This window comes from Coenobita brevimanus, chromosome 6, assembly GCF_032717465.1.
Source record: "Coenobita brevimanus isolate Jiangsu-jjx chromosome 6, ASM3271746v2, whole genome shotgun sequence".
NCBI classification, from domain to species: Eukaryota; Metazoa; Arthropoda; class Malacostraca; order Decapoda; family Coenobitidae; genus Coenobita; species Coenobita brevimanus.
This window is the reverse complement of record NC_136959.1, coordinates 56,383,902-56,407,485: the sequence shown is the minus strand read 5'-3', so window position 1 is coordinate 56,407,485 and position 23,584 is coordinate 56,383,902. Positions and strand designations below refer to the sequence as shown.

General features: G+C 41.5%; 1 protein-coding gene and 1 non-coding gene across 2 annotated transcripts in view; one reads left to right on the top strand and one right to left on the bottom strand.

Annotated features, from left to right (window-relative positions):
* Positions 1–23,584, bottom strand: part of mtd (TLD domain-containing protein mustard) — a 250,808-nt gene that overhangs the window by 5,902 nt on the left and 221,322 nt on the right. Inside the window, exon 17 of the mRNA XM_080272382.1 lies at positions 3,861–4,030. Coding sequence (XP_080128508.1) covers positions 3,861–4,030 — 170 coding nt within the window. The remainder of the gene's footprint in view (positions 1–3,860; positions 4,031–23,584) is intronic.
* Positions 10,658–10,776, top strand: LOC145402591 (5S ribosomal RNA). Its single transcript, XR_013897824.1, has one exon. It is a non-coding gene; the product is annotated as a 5S ribosomal RNA (ribosomal RNA).

Genomic DNA, 23,584 nt, shown 5'->3' with positions numbered 1-23,584 from the left:
CTGATGATGCAGTACTACTTGCAAATACTGGACAAGAACTTGGTAGACTAGTGCAGAATTTTCCTGATGTCTGAGAGCACTGTGCCCTAAGCACAAATGTAGAAAAGTGTAAAGTGATGGTTACTGAGAGAGAGTCGGTGACTCCCAGTGTGATGTTACAGTAGATGGAGAGACTGCAATTGGTGAGAGTTCAAATACCTGGGTACAGTGATAGAAAAGAGAGGAAAAGCTGCAAAAGAAGTGGAAAGTAGAGTGACACAAGGAAGAAAAGTAGCTGGTGCAATGAAGGCCTTGATAAGAAACAAACAGAGATTTGGGTGTCGCAGCTACACAAGGCTTACATGAAGGAGTGTTAGTGCCAACTTTAACATAAGGATGTGAGACTATGGTATGGCAAGAAAATGAAAAGTCAAAAGTGAAAGCAGTGGAGATGGGACTGCTGAGGAATGTATGTGGAATACAGAGAGTGGATAGGACGTAAAATAATTTGATTCGTGAAAGATATGGACTGAAGAAGTCTGTGGACACCAGAATCGTAGAGAGTGTACTGAGATGGTATGGTCATGTGGAAAGAATGGATAACAATAGTGATGAAAAAGGTATATCTGAGCAAATCTGAAGGTGGGAGGAGGCAAGGTAGGCCAAGGAGAAGGTGGAGAGATATGGTGGATGAGTGTGTGAGGAAGAGAGGTTTGGAAGCTGGTTAGGCTAGGGAACTGACAAGAGATCGAGCTGGCTGGATGAATATTGTGAGGGAAAGCGCATGATCAGAGATTTGGCACCCCTTTTTAACGTGACAGTGTCCGGACTGACTCTATCGGATACGTTTGTGTGAAGCTCCAGAACGTGGTGAATGTTTTTGGTGTATCCAATACAGCCGCTATGCCGGGGGCTTGAATAATGAGTGAATGGAAGCCTGGCCCATTGGATTGGGTAAATTTGGGCTGTCTGGACATTGCTACTCCTCATCCTGCCCTAGAGTGGGAAAGGAGGTTCGGATAATGATGATGATAATTATTGTATTATTACAGTATTCTCATTATTATTATCCACTCACTCGATGTACTGCAGCTCTTGAGTGCCTACCCTTTCCTCTCTTCCTTCTTTCCTCTTCTGTCTTTCTTTCCTCTTCCTTCTGTCTACGAGTGACTCTACACTGAGTGACATGCCAGTTTCCTGTACACCAGGAAACCATTTACTATGCTTGGTGGTAACCATATAACCAAATTATGGTGCCTGGTGGTTTAGTGGGTAATTAAGTCTCTCCAATCAGACTGAGCCAGTGCAGGTTTACATCCAAGGAATTGCTGGGGTTTATTGCCCAAGTTATGACACTCATGGATGTGTGAGGCTGGTCACTCTCATCTTAAATGTTGGGACCAACTTTCCTAGCCCCAGGCTCCAATGCTCCTCATGGGGCAACACAGGATTAGATAATGAATGAATGAAAGTTAGGGTCATACATGATTTATAATGGGAAAGTCTAAGTCAAACCAGATATTTGGTTAACACATTAGCTTTATTATAATGGGCTGATGGGGATCTGCTTACACAGTTTCCACACTGCAAGAAGTGGACCAAAAAAAAACTGGAATGAGGTTACAGTGTGACCTCAGAGATAAGGGAGCAAATATTGAGGCTGCCAGAGACTGAGAAATATGGAGAGCCACCATTAGGTAAGAAAGGCCAGCACATGCAAGCATATTTGAGCACCTATAAATGAAATGATACAATCAGCAAGCATAGCTAACACATCTGCCTCACTGGCATGGGGTCAAATGTAAACTATCCATATTCATTCTTTCTGTATGTCCATGTTTTCCCTAATCACCATCTTCTCATCCCTTGTGGAAACCTCTTAAATGTTTATCCTATCCACCCAAGTTACCAAATACAGCTGATATAAAGTCAGACTTCAATGTACGTCTGGTTGGGATGCGATAAACTGACAGAACAACAAACTAAAAGTTATACCCAGTTTCATCAGGATAATTACAAAATTTGCTCAAGTTATAATCATGGTGGCGGAGGTCATCAATCTTGTGCATACACAATGTCCCCCGTGCAAGTCGACAGTGAAACATTTGAACCAAGATGGCCTCTCAGTGTTTACAATCACTCTGATCATCTCTCTTTCATTCCATTTCATGTGCATAAGGCCACTGAAGCACCACTGCTATTGCTAAATAGCAGTGCAAGTGGGCAACAAATGGTGCAATGTGCAATATCAAGAGAAGTAACAATTTCTTGTGTGAAACACCGAAACTTGTGATATGGAAATCATGTATGGCGAGGATGCTGCCTCTAGTGGAAAGTATGGTGCTACTGACAACACTGAGGGCAAGCCTAAAAGGGTAATTTTTTGGGGGGATTTGAGATTAAAGTGGCCCTTAATGCCTAACATATCCCCAATCAATCGACGTTATACTGACCTTGGTATACAATAAATTGTAAAGTGATAAGATTTCACTTGACGTAACCCAGCGGCATACCGATGTGTCACTGTTTTTTACAACAATCTACTTTCAAAATGCACTTGATTTTTCATACTCATTCCATACTTAAGAGTCAAGCCTATACTGGAAACTGCCAATAAATGACTGCCCAGCATAAAAATACATAATAAAGTAATGCTTTCAACCATCCTAAGTAAAGTATGAAATCTCCAAAACCACAAATTCTAAACGTCGGTCATCTTTTGCCGTTTAAAGTAGTGTGAAGTTTATATGTATTGCGCCTGACTGATTTCTGATGTACAGTTTTATTTTAAAACCCAACAGTTTAAAGCATTTGAAAAGATTCCTTTTCACACACCAATCCCATGCAAATTCTGGCAGTTCTGAGAGAAATATGAAGGCATTGACTTTAATTCCGTAACATACAATTCCGACTACCACAGTTGCCAATAAAATACTGTAGTGACCATATATTTGACATTTCCAGTTTAAACCTTTTGGCCTGATAATGTACTTTGTATGTTTTTGTAGCTAATGGCAAAACATTTCTTGCAAGATAGGAGACATTCTGTGGGCTTAAATGGGCTTAACTCATTCACTCAAAGGGCATATTTAGCAGTGTATTTGTATATTAAGCTTCAGAGAGACCCCTCTGGTAATTGTAAATTGTCAAATCCTTTTAATGTTTGGCACGATAAGTAAAAATGACCTATTTTCACTTCAACATTATTTGCCTTAAAAGAAGCACTATTTTTCCATCAAAATACCTTGAAAAATCCCATGTAAAAGTGTTCAGTTTTGGCTGGAGTTAACTTACACTAAGTTCAAAAACAATCTCTTACATAAATATCTCATCTCTTGCCAATCACAAGTACTGTATTTTCTACAAAATAAAAACCATACTGTTGATCTGCAGTGTTAAGATGCTTTCACTTTTACACCATAATTCAAAAATAACACAACAAAAACTAAACAGTAATGAACAGCAATACTGACAGGCATGTGTTTATTTGACTGAAAATTACTACATCAAGCAAATGTTTCACTGTTGTTCATTAAGTGTAATTTTTTTTTTCTTCCTCAGAATTCCCTTTCTAAAATCAGTGTCCATCTTCCATGATGCAGCTTCTTATACTGTACACAGCTTCATTTTCCAATTTGCAAAAGTGACATTACCTTAACTGAAAATCAGTTATTAGACAGCCCACCAACATCTAACAAACTCACCAACACTTGGATATTCAAACTACTCCAGCAGAGTAAGGTTTTTGTAACTTCACTAAACTTGGTGAAATATGAACTTCCTTTAGATTTTGGCATACTGGAGAAAGAAGGTGGGCTGCTGAAGAGTCAAACAGATAGGGACTGATCCACAACAATGAACAAACAAGACTTTTAACTTACTCTCCACCACCAACGATGAGAGACTCATTGTTTCCCTTAACAAAGAACGTGTTGTCTCCTGTCCAGGGGTAGGACTGGAATTCAGGATAGAAGGAGAAGAGGAAAGACTCTCCAGTGCCATAGTATAGCTCACTCACATGAAGAGAGCATGACACAACTGCACCAAATACCTGCAATATATTACATACACATTAGGTTGAGGTATAAAATCTGACTGTACCAAACATCAACTACTACAGTACAACTCGAAATGTTCAGACCGCCTATTATGAAATGTCTATTGTCATCCATATACACATCTTAAGACGAGAGGGAATGAGTGAATGAACAAGACAGTGTGGCATGCATAATGTCAAGAATGGGCACTAGTGGATGGAGTAAAAAGGAAGCTGGTTTGTTAAGGAATGATGAATGATGGTGGGGAATGAACGATTATGAATGCATCATCTCAAGGTAGATGCATGCTTAGTTTAAAAATGGGAGAATGAAGTGATGCTGATGCCATACAAAACTTGGAAGGGGGCAAATTTTGGGACCAACTACTGGCACATTGACAAAGCATATGTCCAAGAGGAACTGAGTGCTTCTGAAGGGAAATATTCATGGGTAATAGTTGGTACAGACTCTGTGAATGATGTAATGGGTCATTTTGTGACCACGGGAAAATAACTACCATCTATCTATCTAGCTATTGCCAGATGCCTTAATCCCTGATACGGGATGGCCACAAACAAATCACCTCCACATCACCCTGTCCCCCGCCATTTCACTGCCTTGCTCCCAATTCACACCCCCTTCTCTCATATACCTCTCCACTCCATCCCTCCATCTCATCCTTGGCCTTCCCCTCCCTCTCTCCCCCTCAACCTCACTCACATACACTCTCCTCATCAGTTTCTCACTCTCCCTCTCCACATGGCCAAACCACCCCAGTGTGTTTCTCCTAATGCTTCCTATCACATCCACATCCACACCACAACGCTCCTTCACATCCTCATTTGTCAGTCTGTCTCTCCATGTGACTCCACAGGCTCCTCTCAAATAACTCATTTCCACTGCTCCCACCCTTGGCTTATGTCTCTCCAACAACGTCCAAGCTTCACTTCCATATGTTAGAGTTGGTATCACAATACTATCATGTAATAACTTTTTCACTTCCATGCTCACTTCCCTGTTTCTTATCACTGCCTTCAAGGAACCAGCAACCTTTCTATCTTGCTGTACCCTTTCAAGCACTTCACCCTCCAAACTTCCATCCTTACTCATCACACTACCCAAGTACTTAAATGTACTCACATTTTCCATTTCCTCATCATCCAACTCACTGTACATTCACTGACTTCACCTCTCTCAAAAACCATGACTTTACTCTTCCCTACATTCACCTTTAAATTCTGTTTCTTACACACTCTCCCAAACTCATCCACCAAGCCTTGCAGCTCCCCTTCGTCTTCACTTAACAACAACTTAGTATCATCCGCAAATAACAGTACAGGGAGTTTCCAAACACTGCCCTCTCTCATTAGGGCCACTCCAACATCCACTGCCCTACCTTGTATCTCTTATAATCCCATCCATATACAGACTGAACAACCATGGAGACATGACACATGTGTCTTTCAACCCAACCTTCAAATAGAAAAACTCATTCAGTTCACTATCCACACACACTGCAGCCTTACCACCCTCATACATACTCTTCACAGCATTCAACAACTTCGCATCTACTCCATATATTCTTAATAATTTCCACAATCCTTGTCTATCCACCCTGTCATATGCTTTCTCCAAATCCATGAAGGCAACATACAACTTCTTTCCCTTCTCTAGACACTTTTCCACTAAGGATCTAAGAATGAATATCTGATCTATACAACCTCTTCCCTTCCTAAAGCCTCCCTGTTCTTCTCCAACTAATTCCTCTGTTATTTCCCTAACTCAGACAATAAGTACCCTACCGTATACTTTTCCTATTACACTAAGAAGACTAATACCCATATGATTACCACACACTTTTTTCCCCTTTCCCTTTGTACAAGGGAATAATTATAGCTGATTTCCAATCATCTGGGACTTTACCTTCCTCCCAGGCCAATCTGTACATCTTCCACATCCACTCTACTACTATCTCTCCCCCAGGCTTCAGCATTTCACCACACACTCCATCAATTCCTGGGGTTTTCCCCATTTTGACTTTCTTCAATGCTTCCACAACTTCCATCCTACTGATTCCTTCCTGTCTTCTCACCTCCCTCCTTCTCCCAACCATTCCCCGGCCATTTATACTCATATGACTTTCATTCTCTATGTTTAACAATTCATTAAAGTGTTCTCTCCATCTGCACACTTTTTCTCCCTTCTCAACTAGTAATCTACCATTTTTATCTTTCACTCCCCAACTAACTTCATCGCCACCCAGTCTGACACTCTTTACCTCTTTCCAGAACACTGTCTTACAGTCCCTCCATTTTACACTCAAATTCCTCCCAAATTCCTCATCCACTCTGTTCTTAGTCTCTCTTACTAATCTTTTCACCTCTCTCCTCCTTTCTACATATAACTCTCTCTTCAGTCTCTCAACTTCTTCCATGCCCCTATTTCTCATCCATTCATTATATGCTTTCATCTTTTGTGCCACAGCCTGTCTCACCTCTTCATTCCACCATGCTGTTCCTTACACCCCCTTTTGTCTTCTCTTCACCCCACACACCACCTCTCATGCTGCACGTATTTCCTCTGTGAATAACTTGCACACACTTTCCAAGTCCCCCATCTGCTCCAATTCATATTTGCCCAATCGTTCCTCCACTTCTCTCTTATATTCTGCCTTTTTCTCATCCTCTTGTAACCTATCCACTCTCTACTCCTTCCTCCCGTCCTTCCCTTTTTCTTCTTCTCCATTTTACTTGGACCTTGATTCTGAGGTGGTGGTCAGAAAGTCCACTCCCCCAACCTCTGTATGCTCTTGCATCCATTACACATCTTTGCATCCTTTCATCCACACACACATAATCAATCATTGCCTTCCTTTCATTCAGTTCACCATCCACCCTTCTCATCACTTGCCATGTATACATGTGGATCATTTTGTGCCTGAAGAGGGTATTGGCTATCACCAACCCCTTCCCAGTACAAATGTCCAATAAAGCACTGCCATTCTCATCTATGTCAGCAGGCACACCCCACTCACCAACTACTCCATCCACCTTCACATTCCCTACTTTACCATTCATGTCACCAACCAAAAACACCCTCTCATTCCATGAACACTTCCACAATTGTCCAGAACTCTTCTCTCACTCTGCTTGCATGATCTTGCATTGGCGCATACCAGTGGTGGGCAGCGAAAACGAAAAAGGACCTTGCGCAAGCGCAAAGCGCAATCCACAGTTCACTACCTTGCGCAAATGCAAATGCGCAATCTGACAAATATTTAGGTTGCACAATGTCGCAAAGTGCAAACCATTTGCATATATTTTGGGGAATTACTGAAAAATATTGATATTTAAATCAAACAGCATACCTTAAAACACCGTAACTTCAGACAGAGCCCAAACCTTGGACGTTTTGCGAAAAAATATAATAATTGAAGTTTATTGGAAGAGAGTGCGATATTTTCAAAAAATAATGATATAGGTAGGTAGGGTAATCTTTAAAGACTATTATGTATAAGTCCTATTAAACTGCTTGAATATGTGTGGGTGAAAAAAATTTATGAATCAAATGGAAAAAAAATCGACATTTTTTAACCCTGCAAAACTTTGTTCACACAGAACAAACAGTTTCAATTGTAAGAACATGATTAGTACGATTGTATGTGGTAAAGTGTTTTAAGTACTGGGCAGTAAACTATTTTAAAACATATACATGTATAATCTTGCTATGACTGTTTTAATGAATATCTCTGTATTTTTCAGAAAAAATTCCTAAATTCGGACAGACATATTACTGGAAAAATACAGACTATAGGTGTGTGTGTGTGTGTTCTTACCTAATTACCTAATTGTATCTTTACAGGAGTGAGTCAAGCTCGTACTGTCCCGTGTCTTAAACCATATTTATCGTACCTATCCTTAAATTTGTGAATTGTTTTGGCACACACTATTTCATTCGGTAGTGCATTCCATTGATCAATTGCTCTGTTTGGGAAACTGAATTTCCTTACGTCTTTATCACCTCTCTTCTTATGCAATTTTTTGCAGTGTCCTCTTGCTGATGCTTCTCCATATGTTAAGTAATCATTTATGTCTATTTTCTCCTTTCCTGATATGCATTTATATAGCATTATCATGTCACCTCTTTTCCTTCTCTCCTGTAGTGTTGGTAGATTCAGTTTATTTAGTCTTTCTTCGTAGCTTAGGTCCCTTAAGCTTGGTATCCATCTTGTAGCGGCCCTTTGAACTTTTTCAATCTTGTCTATGTGCTTTTTGAGATGAGGACTCCAGACTACTGATGCATATTCCAGGGTTGGTCTAATGAATGATGTTATTATCCTTCTTAGCATGTCTTCATTTATGTATGTGAATGCTATTCTCATATTTGCCAGCAGTGTATACATGTTCCGTACCTTCTCGCTGATGTGGTCAGCCGGAGATAGTCTGTTATTGATAATCACACCTAGGTCTTTCTCTCTTTCTGATGTGTATAGGGTTTTATTTCCTAACTTATAATCCCAATCAGGTCTTTTTCCACTTTTACCAAACTTGATTACATGACACTTGTCCACATTGAATTCCATTTGCCATGTACTACTCCATTCATGAAGTTTATTTAATTCTTCTTGTAGCTCTTTACAAGAGTCTATGTTAGTAATTCTCCTTTGTATTTTTGCATCATCTGCAAACATATTCAGATAACTCTCATTTCCAGCGTTACTGTTTATATCATTTATATACACTAAAAACATGATTGGTGCCAGCACTGAACCCTGTGGTACTCCACTAGTCACTTCTTTCCATGATGAGTAGTTTCCTCTTAGTACTGTCCTCATTTCTCTTTTTATGAGAAAGTCTTGCATCCAACAAAACAGTTTGCCTCGAATTCCTCCTTGATGGTACAGTTTCCATAAAAGTCTTTGGTGTGGTACTGTGTCAAAAGCTTTCTTGAAATCTAAATTGATACTGTCCACCCATCCTTCCCTTTCCTGTATTGTGTTTGTTACTCTGTCATAGTAACTCAACAGATTAGTAACACATGATTTTCCTTTTCTGAAACCAAACTGTCTTTCTGTTATCATACTGTGTTCTTCTAGATGATTTACCCATGCTTTTCTTATAAGTTTTTCTAATACCTTGCTTACAACACTGGTCAGTGATACTGGTCGGTAGTTGAGTGGATTTTGTCTATTTCCTTTCTTGAATAAGGGGACAATATTTGCTTTTTTCCAAATATCAGGTAGTTTACCTTGACTCAAGGAATTTTTGAAAATTAAAAATAATGGTTTACATAACTCCTTTGCACATTCTCGTAATACCCAACATGAAATTTCATCAGGACCACTTGCTTTTCCTCTGTCTAATCTACTTAACTCCTCCTGTATTACTTTTTCTGTTATTTGTATATCTGGTAGTATGTGTGGACATGCGTGTTCCACATAGTCCCTCTCATAATTTTTTTCTTCTGTAAAAACTAATTGGAAATTCTTATTTAGTGCTTCACAAATATCTTTCTCTTGTGTATAAGTGATTCCCTCGTCCGTAATGGATTGTATTATATCTTTTACTTTAGTTTTGCTTCTGATATAGCTGTAAAACAGCTTTGGTTGTTCACTACTTTTATTTATTATATCCTCCTCAAACTGTTTTTGGGCTTCCCTCCTTATTCTTGTACAGTCGTTTCTTGCCTTTTTGTAATTATCATATGTGTGTGTGTGTGTGTATTTTACAAGCACAGGCCTATTAGGAAAGTGTGTGTGTGTGTGTGTGTGTGTGTGTGTGTGTGTGTGTGTGTGTGTGTGTGTGTGTGTTTTCAACCACAGGCCTATTTGGGATGTTTGTTTCTGTGTGTGTGTGTGTGTGTGTGTGTGTGTGTGTGTGTGTGTGTGTGTGTTTTCAACCACAGGCCTATTTGGGATGTTTGTTTCTGTGTGTGTGTGTGTGTGTTTTCAACCACAGGCCTATTTGGGATGTTTGTTTCTGTGTGTGTGTGTGTGTGTGTGTGTGTATAATACCCAAGTGTGTAGCTTGTTAATACATTCCATGGTGCCTTCATAACATGTGCCTGTGTGTGCATGTGTCTGTTGATTTGTGTGCGTGTTAGTGGGTGTGTGGGTGTCATTAGAACCAGTATGAAGTGTTTAACATTATATTACGTCATTTCAGTATGCATTTGTTGAGTCAGTGAGGTAGCTATTAGATAATTAAGTGAAGTTTTGTTTAGGAAAGAGAGATCAGTTCCCCTTACAGTTTGGAATATATGCAATGCATTTTTATATAATTTTTTCGTCTGAAAAAGTTTCTGAAGAGTTCTTAGTTATATTTATGGCCAGAATACCTCACTACAATGTGCTATGATGCATCTTAATGTGATCTCAAATTATGAGCTCAGAAGAGAAGATATTTTTGGATATTTTTCTTTATATACGTATAACTTGGGCCACGAATGCCTAATATTTTTTTTGACATTTTTAAAAAGTTCTAAAGTGTCCAAAGTTTGGCCAGTGTGTCCAGAGACAGGTGCTATTAACCATTCTCATTATTAAAGGGCAAATACCTGGATGTCTGAAGTTTGGAAGAGCTGTCTGAAGTTAGGAAATTTGTTCCTAACTTCGGACACTTAGCGTGGTTATTTTTTCTTTTTATTACGGCCATACCACGTTGAGTACACCGCTTCCCGTCCGATCAGCGAAGTTAAGCAACGTTGGGCCTGGTTAGTACTTGGATGGGTGACCGCCTGGGAACACCAGATGCTGTTGGCATCCCTACGTGTCAAGTGGGGTTGGTGGAGGATTAGTGCCCCTCCCTGTAAAACAATAACTCTAAGCCATTGGCCACCCCGTCTGGGATACATGGCGTCTGGCAATGAATGAATGATGAATTATAAGGATTCAGTAGGTACTGTCGCTGGCTACCACATGACACCAACAGGGATAAAACTGGACCATTTTACTCAGAGTTATTCATTAACCCCTTAACTAACGCGGGGCGTCCCTTTCGTGACGCTTGGGAGCAAGGGATCATGCTGCGGGGCGACACTTTTGTGATTCTGTGTTATTTTGAATTCGCCCGGGCTTTGAAGTGGTGGCTTGTATCATCTATCAGTACTGCCAATGTCCAACACTAGTCAGCACTCCTAATCTCATCTGTACTCCCATCCATTGTTGACAATTTAGCCATTTCTCCCCATTCTTGACTCCCCTCCCTACCTCCCCTCCATTACCCTATCCTCTTGCCTGCCCGGCCGGCTACACTAAGTAAATCTTCCCTGGAATTTTTCACTGATTTCATCCATTGAAATAAGCCCTATGCCCTATTCTTATACCAAATAATATATACAAGAAAGAAATAAGGTAAGTGAGAGTGCCATACACCTGGAATTGACTAATTATCACCTGACAACACCTCACGTGCATTCGTTCGCTAATTTTCGCTGTTTATTTCCCCTAGAAATATGCCGTATAATCTATTTTCGTAATAAAAATATATACAGTACCCTAGCGTCCAACACGGTAATATTGTCATTCATGGGTCACGTGTTGGACCAAAAACGTGTTGGACTAACAACAGAGCTTATGGGGAAAAATGAATTATGTCAGCAACCCTAGGAAAAGTCACCCTAAATACCTACCATATACCTATACATATATTGGTACTATTGTAATTATATTAAATGGTACTGTGCTATGAATGATAACTAACCTTTTAGGATAGTGTTGGTGGGCTTGCTGGGAATGGAAGGTGGTATCCAAGGCTACAGGTAGTCCTACTGGGTCCCCGGAGGATGCCTGCTGGCGTCACTAGCGGGTAATGGCTGTTGCTCCTCCTCAACCTCCCTCATAAATCCTTCGAAATCACACTCAGAATCACTATCTTCATCCACAGCCATGGTCCTGCTTCTGCCTGTCCTAGCACTCTGTATTCCTCGGCAGAGGGCATGCTTCTCACACTGTTGCCAGAGCCCCGTCTCGTGACTGTGGAAAGTGATCGCTGTCGCTGACTTGGTAGAGAATAAGGAGAAGCAACTTTGTTTATAAACTGGTACACACGCCGATGAGAAGGGTTTCAAAACGATTGATATTTATTCTAAAATATTAATATGTATTCAGTGTCAGGCTAAATGTTCAATGCTGTAGTACGATACATTCTCTGTCGAGTCGCCTGGGTTTTGGTCACACTGTTTTGCCCGTTGTATCCTCGGCAGGAATCCATCCAGATGAATTCCAAATGCCCGTGGTATCATCGGCAATTTTACCACGTTACCGTTCTGATTTACCATCGTATCCTCGGCAAACCTGGTATGAAGTGCCGTGTGATAGCCTTCGGCTGCCAGGATCTTGTCTTGGTTTTTTATTATGGTCCTCATGTTGGCTTCATTCATGTCGTAGGCCTTGACAATGTCAACTTTCCTCTCCCCTTTCTTCTTCCTCTCGATGCTTTCTAGCTTGGTGGCCTGAGGGAGGTGCTGACGCTTCTTGGGGTTCTCAGAAGGCTTCCTAGGCATCGTGAGCAGGGTAAAATGCAGTAACAAGGGCAGAAAATGCAGCAAGAAATAAGCACCTTCCAATGCGAATTATGCGACTGAGTGGCGCTGTGGCGGGAGAAATTTAAACAAAACATCACATGACAGCAGAAGCGTTTTTAATTGGGCGGCATCACGATCACGTCACGATAGCGGGCGGGGAAGGCTACTTGATCAGAAGTTTTCATTGGCTATCATCATCATGGGAATGTCCAGTATGACCGTGTTGGACCGGGGGTGATCGTGCTAGAGGTGAACTCTGCGGATTTCGCCCACTTCTCAGAGCTCTGTGCGTGTTATGCTAACACACTCGTGTTGCAGTAATTAAATCGTATTATATAATACTAATTTTTTGCTCTCCGTGCTGGACGTGAATCGTGCTGGACTAACGCGTGTTGGACACGAGGGTACTGTATAAAAAAGGAAGGGAGAAGCCTAAGTGATATTTACATTCACCTGGAACTACCTAATTATTGCAGGCCACCACACTGTATTCTACGCTAAGTAAATCTTCCTTGGAATTTCCACTGATTTCATCCATTGAATTAAGCCCTATGCCCAATTCTTATACCAAATAATTTATACAAAAAAGAAATAAGGTACGTGATAGTGCCATACACCTGGAATTGACTAATTATCACCTGACAACACCTCACATGATAGTTCGCTAATTTTTGCTGTTTATTTCCCCTTGAAATATGCCATATAATCTATTTTCATAATAAATATACATATAAGGAGGGAAGGGAGAAACCTAAGTGATATTTACATTCACCTGGAACTACCTAATTTATTATGTATTGTCTTGGTTTCCTGCCAATCATTTCATTGCTATATATTAGCAGGTCTCATAGGGCTGATGTTGGTAGTATTGCACCTACCCTAGCCAGGCGGCAGGAGGCCACCACTATCAGTTCACTGTTGTCTTTGAAAGTGGGAGTATGTCTGATTTGCTCCTGCTAACTTCCGCCGCTTTATAACCCCATGCAAAGGGCTCTGTGACCTTTATCCCCTACTAAACCTCGTGTGGAAAGAGGTGAAGGGCTGACAATTGATAGAGAGTGACTATGATCTTTTTATGGAGTAAAACAGTGCAAGTGGAATTGAAAATAAAGTGTAAATAATGTGTAAACAGCAAGAAAGCAATGAAAGTAAATATAAGTGAACAGTGGAAAATAGTTTTATAAGTTACTTCAAGTGACAGTGCATAACACAGTGTAAATAAAATAGAAATGTAAATAATGTAAATAAAGTAGAGAACGTAAATAGAAATGTAAATGAGTGGTATTATAAGAATACGAGTATATATACTAGGAGTAATGAAAGTGAAAGTTTCACTCTAGCATGTATGAATACTATGAGTTATGAGAGTGATGGTGAAAGTGACATTCACTCTCAATGCTAGTATACAGGACAAGAAAGTGAATCCTACGTATTTTACTGAAAGAAATTGAATCCCTACAGTGACAATAAACTACTATTACTGAAGGAAACTTATGGATAAAGACTGCAGATATATATAAGAGTTATATAGTAACAAATATAAACTGTGAGTGTTTTTATGAATAATAGACAACACTAGCGGCGAACGATCGGAAGTGGGATGGTCATACGCCCTCCTAATTTTCATTGCTTTCACAGTGTTTTTTTTGGGGAGTATGGATTCCAAACTATTTGGGAATCATAGATTAGTGTTTCTAGCGATAATATCAGGCTGTGGTAATCATATTACTAGTTGTCGGGAAGTGTAAAGTAGAGACTTCGTTACCCAACTTCAGAGGTCTCCATAAGTCCTACGGTACTCGACGAAGGCTCAACAAACAGCCAAGGAGAAAGCTGAAGGTATGTGCCATAAGTATATGTGATTTTAATATTCTAGGACTAATAACTGATTTTTGGCAACTATTTTTAGAGTCTGTCGGAGCGCGAATATGCCTGCGGGACCCGTAAGTCAAAGCAAAACAAGCCCGCGGTGGAAGGGTAAAAATACACAAAAAATGTCCAAAATTAGATTGTGCACAAGTGCACAATCTAATATTTAGCTTGTGCAATGTCGCAAAGCGCTAGCACAAATCATTTTCATATATTTGTGGGAAATACTGTAAAATATATATTGGTATAATTAAATAAATTACTAAATTAGCAACCTGCCCACCACCTGCGGTGACTGAGGTACAGTAAGTCATTGTCCGGGAAAAACAGCCTATACTGTATTTACCAAGGCATTGGCAAAGATCATGTGATTACTGTATCATCAACTCTCTCTCTCTCTCTCCCCGAAAGAGGGAGGGAGGGAATAGAGAATAAGAGAGAGAGGAGGGAAGGAATGGAGAATAAGAGAGAGAAGAGGGACGAAGTTTATGCCTTATCTCCTCACTCAAAGGGACGCTCCGTTGCCATTCCCGTATTTATTCTCTCTTTCTCTCTCTCTCTCGTCTTGTCAAGACAATTTATTTAATAATTCAATATAGATATACAATAGCATATGTAATTCGTTACAAAAAATAAAAAATCATGAAAACAGAGTATTTAAATCAAATATCCACAGCCTAATAAATTATCAGGCTGTGGATATTTGATTTAAATAATATGTTTTAATGGTTTTTGTAAGGAACTGCATATGCTAATCTTAATAAATAATGTATATTTATTATTTTTTAATACTAATAATAATTTAAAAAATATTAAAAATACATTATCTCTGTTGAAGCATATTAAGAAATGCTACTACCCTCTTCCCTCCCGCCTCCCCCCACCAACCCACCCTCGCGACCCGACCCAACCTCCCCCATCCATTGTCCAGCCATGTGGGAAGCTCCCAAGACCACGTGTCCCTTGGATTGCACAGTGCACAATCCACAGGGCAGGTGCGCAAGTGCAAATTTAGTTGTGCAAGTGCAACTAAGTTTGCACTTGTGCACCTGCCTTTTCATGTGGCAAGCGCAAAATTGCACATGGTCTCGTGCGGTGCGCAATGCACAAACGATATCACCGGAGCGCAAGGGTGTGCAATTGCACTGTGCGCAAGTGTTTGCACACCTGCCCAGCACTGGCGCATACATGCACGCAATTGTCCACATTTGTAGTTCAACTTTCAATCTTACCCACACAATCCTTGAACCACCTGATCCATACTCTCTTATATTCTCCTTCCATCTGTTACTCACAACAATACACACTCCTTCTTTTGCCCTCTCATTCTCACCTACTCCTGCACATATCCCCCATCCATACTCCCATTCTCTCACACTCTCACCTCTCCATTTAGTTTCAGTTAATCCACATACATCCACTTTCGCATCCTCAAGCACCTGGACAATCTCTCTCTCTTTCACCTCATCATTTGCACCCCTTACATTCAAGTGTCTTCTTCCAAAACTTGGTAGCTTTTTAGTACGTGTGGTAGCATTAGAGTTGCTTTATTGCCTCATTTGGAGCCACCAGCAATTAATATTTCAGTAAACAAGTAACTAAATAATATCATAACTGTTCAAAGTTTCTCTGAAGAGATTACCACGTCATTCTATGTATATTTCTCATGTCACGTGTATGGAAAGGTAATCAACTTGGGGAACACTGCTCTTGCATGCAATTATACGTATACAGCCTGAGTACGAGTACAGTACAAACAAATTGTAGAGAATGATGCAAAGATGCATAACTGATAAATGTGCCTGCAGACAGAAGAATACTTGGAATTATTAATGACACAAGAGTAAAGGGAAGATGGAGTGGAAGTTCATCTGATTATATAACCATTATGTATAGTTAACCTGAAAGAAGCATGGAGGAAAATGCATTAGATGATTTCACATAGAAAGAATAAAATGGGATAAGCTCAGAAACAAATCACAGACAGAAGAATATAAGAACAACAAGTAACGGAGTTTGGGTCATTGAATGGGGGGCAAATAGTGTTGTTACCATATCATTTATAAACGCTCCAACATGCTTGCATTGTCGGTCTTGATCACCTAATGGCAGATCTCCACACTACTCAATCTCTGGCAGCCTCCTTATTCAGTCCCTTATCCCTGATGTTACACTCTATGACATCATCCTAAGTCTTTTATTACCTGCCTCTCGCAACCCTACCCCCAATGTTCACACTTATCACTTTCCACACCCAATTGTCATCTTCCATCCTCTCAACATGCCCAAACCACCTCAATCTACCCCTCCTCATCACAACACCAATACATTCAAGTCCCATTCTTCCTCTCAACTCATTAATTGCAATCCAAGCCCCCCCATGTCTTGCATTAACCCCTAAATGGCCACTGGCATCAAACAACGCTTTACTATAGCATGGATGGTGACGTTGACGCAGCATGATTTAAAAAAAAAAAAAAAAAAAAAAAAAAAAAAAAAAAAATTGGGATGGGATTAAAGGTCTGACAGATACTGTACTGACAATGACCAACTCTACCCTCCACACCACTCACATGGTCAATACATCTCATGAATCAGTCATAGGCAGATGTCCACCTTTCACTCCCCTTAAGTGCTAGTGTAAGTAAGAATAAGAAAGAAAGTTAAGAAATGGGAGAAAGTGTGTTTCCCAGACAGTGACTACTTATCACAGTTTATTTCTGACCTGTAAAAAGAAGCATCCCTTGCACTTGCTCACTCTACAACCCACAACCCTACAAGCATAAAAGGTATGCTGTTTTTTCATTTACTCATTTGTGTCATTATTTCATTTACTGTATTGTTTTCCTTTTTTTTTTCCCCCCAGGAATAATATTCATATTCCTTGTTTATTGTACTGACAATTACAACTTACTACCTCACCACCACTTCCCCCCTCCTTCCCCCAGCCCACGTTCTGGCCTTATCGTTTTTGGACCATGAGGGTTGTTCTTAAACACACACAGCTGCATCCATTATCTTGTAACAGACCGAAAATAGCATCCTCCTCTCTTTCTACATGCATAATACCACCCAGAGTTAAAAAGAGAAGACAACTCAAAAAAAAAAAAAAAAAAAAAAAAAAAAAAAAAAAAGGGGGGGGAGGTGGGGGGGATTCAAGCAGTAAAACCTCACTATAACTGACTAACTGGGACCCAAGCCATTACGAAAAAGCAAAATTCCGATAACAGCGACATCCGGACTTCCCCCTGCTAACTTGGACTTATTCTGACATATCAGACATCAGTCCGGATTGTACCAATGGTTTTTCAACTCACCCTGCCCTAGGGTGGGAAAGGGGGTCCGGATGATGATGATGATGATTTCACTACCATTGAAGTACTGTACTGTATTATACATTCACTATGATAATCAAATGGTATACAGACAGGTCCCGAACTTACGATTGGAAGCAAGGATTTTGCTCGTTAGCTGAATGCTCGTTAAACGAAGTGAAGAACATACAGGAAAAATAGGGTTTGGGAGCAAGGCCTCCAAGCAACCTCCCCCAAACCATCAAAACTGACTTGGCACAATCCTGGGCACAGAAAAAAGGCACGCTTCAAGACCGGCCTTGACTGGGCATGCTTGGCTGGAAGAATGTTTATGAAGATAAAGTGGGAAGAGGCTCGCAGAACTAGCGTGTGACTCATTTCTTAGCTAGTGGCGCTGCAGCTGTAGGTAAACACTGTGGACAGCTGTGGCGCAACCCTCGTATCAACTCTTATAAGTTGGGATTTTGGGGGCTTTTACGTGCTCATTAACCCTTTAACCGCGGGCATTGTTTTGACCCGACTGGCCTCTCCCGCGGGGGTTCCACCAAAATGTAAACAAACCTTTAAACCTTTATAACTCTGCACAGAATAAAGCTAGAGCAAAAAATAAGGTACCATTAGAAAGTACTAACCTTCAGCTTTGCAGTGATGTAGGTTTCATGACTTTGTGGACTTTCACTGGACGGGCAGTGCTGTTAGAAGTGAGCGATGTAAAATCACTATTTTTCGCCCCACACACCAGTACCAAATGCCAACCACTCTCTGATAATAATACTATAAACATATATGAACACTGAACATACGATAAACACCCACTCTGTGTTCCCTGAGGTAGGTAAAAGGCACTGTAATTGCCCGCACGTCACTGCCACATCACACGCTCACTGACGTTTGGTTAGCAGCAATGTTTTAATTATTTCTAACTTCTATTACTATTTTACATATAATCTGGGCAATATACATTATATTTACACTGCACTTATTACTATATTGCGTCACTGCCGCATCACAGAATCACAGCAGTGCCGCAGATTTTCTTATTACCATATCACTTATATACTGGCCATATTTACATAATTTTCAAGGTAAAATATCTCTTATTACTATATTATACAATTATTGGTAAACCACGTCACTGTCGCATCACAGAATCACAGCAGTGCCGCAGATTTTCTTATTACCATATCACTTATTATACTGGCCAATATTTACATTGTTTTCTAGGCAAATATCCATTACTACATTATCCCTTATACAATTATTGGTAAAGCACGTCACTGTCGCGTCACTGTATATCACTGTCACTGTCAGTATTTACTCAGAGAGTGGTACTTGGCAAAGCAGGGAGTCAAACAGAGAGCGACCTGGCATTCCTGGCACTGGTGTGTGCCCATTTTTCTCGCCCAAGGCCTCCGTGTGGTGTTATGACACACTCTGCAGCGGCCCTGTGACAACCTGCCGCCTGCGGTGAGAGGCAGTTTCACAAGCTGGTGCCAGGTCATGTAACTGCGGCACTCAAGACGGTCAGGTTGTGTATCAGAGTGTCGCCTCGGGGCAAATGCCGTCACCTGACCAAATCTTGCAAGCAGCTGCTGCACGACAGTCTTGGAGAACTGTCTCAGGGATGGTTGCCTTATGCCCCCGACTTGTGTCTTGTAGAGGAGGAAGGCGTTGAGCATGCACATATCGACCATGTGGAGGCAAGCCTTCCTGTACCATCGGGTGTTTCTCCTGAGACAGTCTATCTCGCCAATCATCATGTCAGACTTATCAATAAGTCTCATATTTATATTGTAGTCAATGATGGCATCTGGCTTCATGATTGGCTCTCCCGTCCTGTAGCTGACCTTCCCAGTTCTCTGCAGTTCCCCCTTGTGGATGGTGCTGAGCATATTCACGACCTTCTTGTTGTGCCACCTGATCGCCAGAAGCTTGTCAGACTTCTTCAGGTGCACATCTCCCTTGGATGAGGATGATGCTTCAGGGAAACTTGGCCACTCTTTCCTGTGGTTCCGTACAGTGCCAACAGTGTCGATCCCATGTTCAGCCAGGTATTTGGCGAGTTTCGGTGCTGTGTAGTAATTGTCCGTGTACAGCACATGATTCCCACCAAAATACCTCTCCATCAGCAATTTTACTACGGAGCCAGAGAAGCCAAGGGGGTTGTTCCTGTCCACATCCATTGTGCTAGCAGAGTAGATTACGAAAATAAGGATATACCCTGTCTCACAGTCACACAGCACAAAGAACTTTATTCCAAAGCAATGGCGTTTGCTGGGAATGTACTGCATGAATTTGAGACGTCCTCTGAACAATACCAGGGATTCATCTATGACGACTTTTTGCACAGGACGGAAAAATCGCATAAATCGATCCCTAATCTTGTTGAGGAAATCCCTCACTTTCCACAAAGGGTCAGTTTGGGACGGGTTTTCATTGTCAGCGAAGTGCAGGTATCCTAGTATCTGTCGGAACCGATCTCGTGACGTGTATTTCCCGAATGTTGGGGTTGAAGTGATGTCATCAACCAGCCAGTACTCCTCCAACTCGTGTTTCTTGATATGGGGGATCAAGAACAGGAGAGCAAAGAACACATACAGCTCTCTGATCCCTACAGGCAACCACGACACCTGGTTTGGTGAGCCAATAGGTCCCAGCCCTTCTGTTGCACACTGAGCTGCATACCTATTGGTCTCATCGCTGACAAATTGCACGATTTAGTCATCCATGAAGGCCAGGAAGTAGTCCACAGTCATCTCCTTCATTGCATGGGAAGGCAGGCTGTATTCCGGCATTTGTCATGTCAAACGGCGGATTGTGTGGCTGAAAATCAGCACCGTCAGACCACACAAATGTATCCACTTTCCCGATGCGTGGTTCAGTGGCAGTGTCAGGTCGAGTTGCACTCTTTTCCTGGTGAGAAGGAGTTGAGGTGGAGGCAATGGGTGGGGCAGGAGGTGAGCGGGAGGGTGGTGAGTGGGAGGGAGCTGGGCGGTGGGCAGGCAGGTGGGTTACTGACCTGGTGTGTGGTGAAGCCTGACTTCCCTTTGTTCCCCGTTTATCACCCCGCTTTGCCCTCTGGCTGCCACGCATCCCCTTTGTTCTAGCCCGGCCTGCCCTGCTTACCCTGCCTGCCTTCCCTCGCTGTGCAGGCTCTGGGAATTCATATTCCTCCGATGATGTTGACTGAGGAGAGGGCACAGCAGAAGATGAAGATGATGTGAGGGCGATAAGGCTAGGGGAATGGGAAAGTGGTGGGAAATGCTTGCTAGGGCCGGGTGTAGGAGACGTAGCTCTCCGCTTCACTCCCTTCCCATGTGCTACACCCATTTTCCCCATGGGCGCCTTCCCTTTTCCAGAGTAAGTTGTGGGCGGTGGGGGGGAGACAACCTGTACAATTTCATCACTGTCACTGCCCAATTGTTCAACCATAACCGGTTCCCCAGCAAAAAGTGCATAATCATCACTGCTTGCGGTAAGGGTATCACTCTCACTGCCACAATCCATTGTGGCACTCACAGTTTTATCAAGCTCTGTCCTAATTTCTGGGGTGCTCAACCCCTTCTGCCTCGCCGTCAGGAGTTCCTTCTTCGGTGCTGAGGTCGAAGGCACACTAGCACCAGGATTTTCCGAGGAGGAAGTGAGAGATGAGGACTCAGGACGGAGCGCCATTGTCACGCACAGAGCTGGACAGATACTGACTGATGCATGTCTGGACAGGGGTGGGGTGGGCCCCCTGGGGGTGGGAGGAGGGAGGTGAGGGAGGGCTGGCGTGAAAGAACTTGATAGCTACTCTTGCGTGAAACAATTGGCGGGCAGAAAAAACGCGCGGTATTCAAAATATTCATGAGCATTCCAGAATGACACCTGCGGTTTGGTCCAGTTTTTTCAATGTCATTCTGGAATGATGCCCGCGGTTAAAGGGTTAAACAGGCAGTGGCGTGAATTTCAAGACCTTGTATTTGTGAATTCTCATTATGCATTTGCCTGCTAACTGGGACTTGCCTGTAATACATATAGTAATACAGGTAAACCCCAGTTTAAAGATCCAATTGGTTAAGTAAAAACCCATCGCTAGGTGGGGTATTTATCTCGGGGTAGATTTAACATGTAAAGTACAGGGATGTGTTTTTGAGCCTTGGTTCCCTCCCCCCCCAATTAAATCCTAAACCCACACAAATAAGTCCATAAACAAGTTTCTAGCTAACCTAAACTCCCAAATTGCTATAAAACAAGCAAAACTAAGCCTAAAAGCAGTTTATAACTCACCTAAACCCAAAATAAAATATGAAAATTGTCAAGTCTATCTATCTATAGCCCGACGCCCTAATCCCGCAAAGGGTGGCCAATTGTCAAGTATAACCCTGAAAAAAATCAAACTTGCCTCAAAATAACAATGTTCACCCCACCTATGACTAAAACACATTAACCTAAGTCTAAAAAAAGTTTAGAAATCAGCCTAGACACAAAATTTTAGTCTAAAATATCATCAAAATCTATCTATCTATATCTATATACTTAGGCTGCTTCCCCCAAGGAAAGGGAGGTAGCTGAGACAGGACGACGCACTCCCAATTTACTCATCCACTCAAACACATTCATTCGCATCTTAGCCCCAAAGGGGAGATGGGACAGATCCTCACTGCACCACACCACACGAGGGTCAACTGCACAGCGCAATCAGTGACATCCGCAGCAGGACCCGACAGCAGAGCTGGTTTACCCCTGCCACATCATAATAAACCCATCCCCTTACCCCCACCGGACCTGATCAGCTGATCAGACCAAATGCGAGAGTATATCCCCTCAGGGCTGCGTCATCATTTTTTCAATCACAATTTCTCTCCATTTATTTCAGTCACACACAGCCACTCTTCCTTGCTCAACAGACATCCCTCTTGCATCCAACGCTCTCTTCACACTGTCCTTCCATCCTATTCATGGTCTTCCTCTTAGCCTTACACCTCTCACATCAGATCTAGTTATTTTTTTCACCAATCGCTCATTACCCATTCTCTCCATATGCCCAAACCATCTCAAAACCCTCTGCTCAATTCAATCAGCCATCGTTAAACCTGGGTTTTGTCATCGTTAGGTGGGGTATGGTGGTATTTCTACCCTCATCACCAAGCTGGGGTATCGCATCGAGGGGTATCATATATCGAGGTATACTTCTGTATTGTACAATGATAAACATGTCTTTTATTTATCTTATTGTTGTGAACATAGCTGAAGTGGTCAGACAGTCTGGACTGCTTCTGGCTTTATCAGACTTTTTCTGATATGTAGGAATTTAGTCCATTAGCTCCTCGATTCCGATAAAAGCAAATTCTGGTCTACTGAAGTCCATTATATCGAAGTTTTACTGTAATTTCGATACTATATTTTTATTTATACCGTAAGTACTGTACACAAATGTACTGAATTTGTTCATTTTACATATTACTTGTTTTGCACATGCATTTCAGCAACATATGAGGTGTTCTCGTGGTGACTATATGGATGTAAAATCTTCCCTTTCCTTCAAGCTAAGTCCCTCATGAGAGGTGCTAATCTTGACCATAAGAGTTCACCCAATACACACACAACAGCACCCTTATCTGGCAACATACTAAAAGTAGCATCTTTCACTTCTCGTTTGACACACTATACCACCCAGATTATTAACTCCATACTTGCATAAACACAATAAACACAGATAACAGTGATTTTTTTTTTTTTAATTCCCATATTATGTACAGGTTTTGTTCATATTACATATTCCTAGTTGTTCCCAACCATTTCAGCAACAATGAAGTTTTGTTTTGGCAAAAATATGGATACAGTATTTCTTAGTATGGCGCACTTGTTTAGTTATCATCG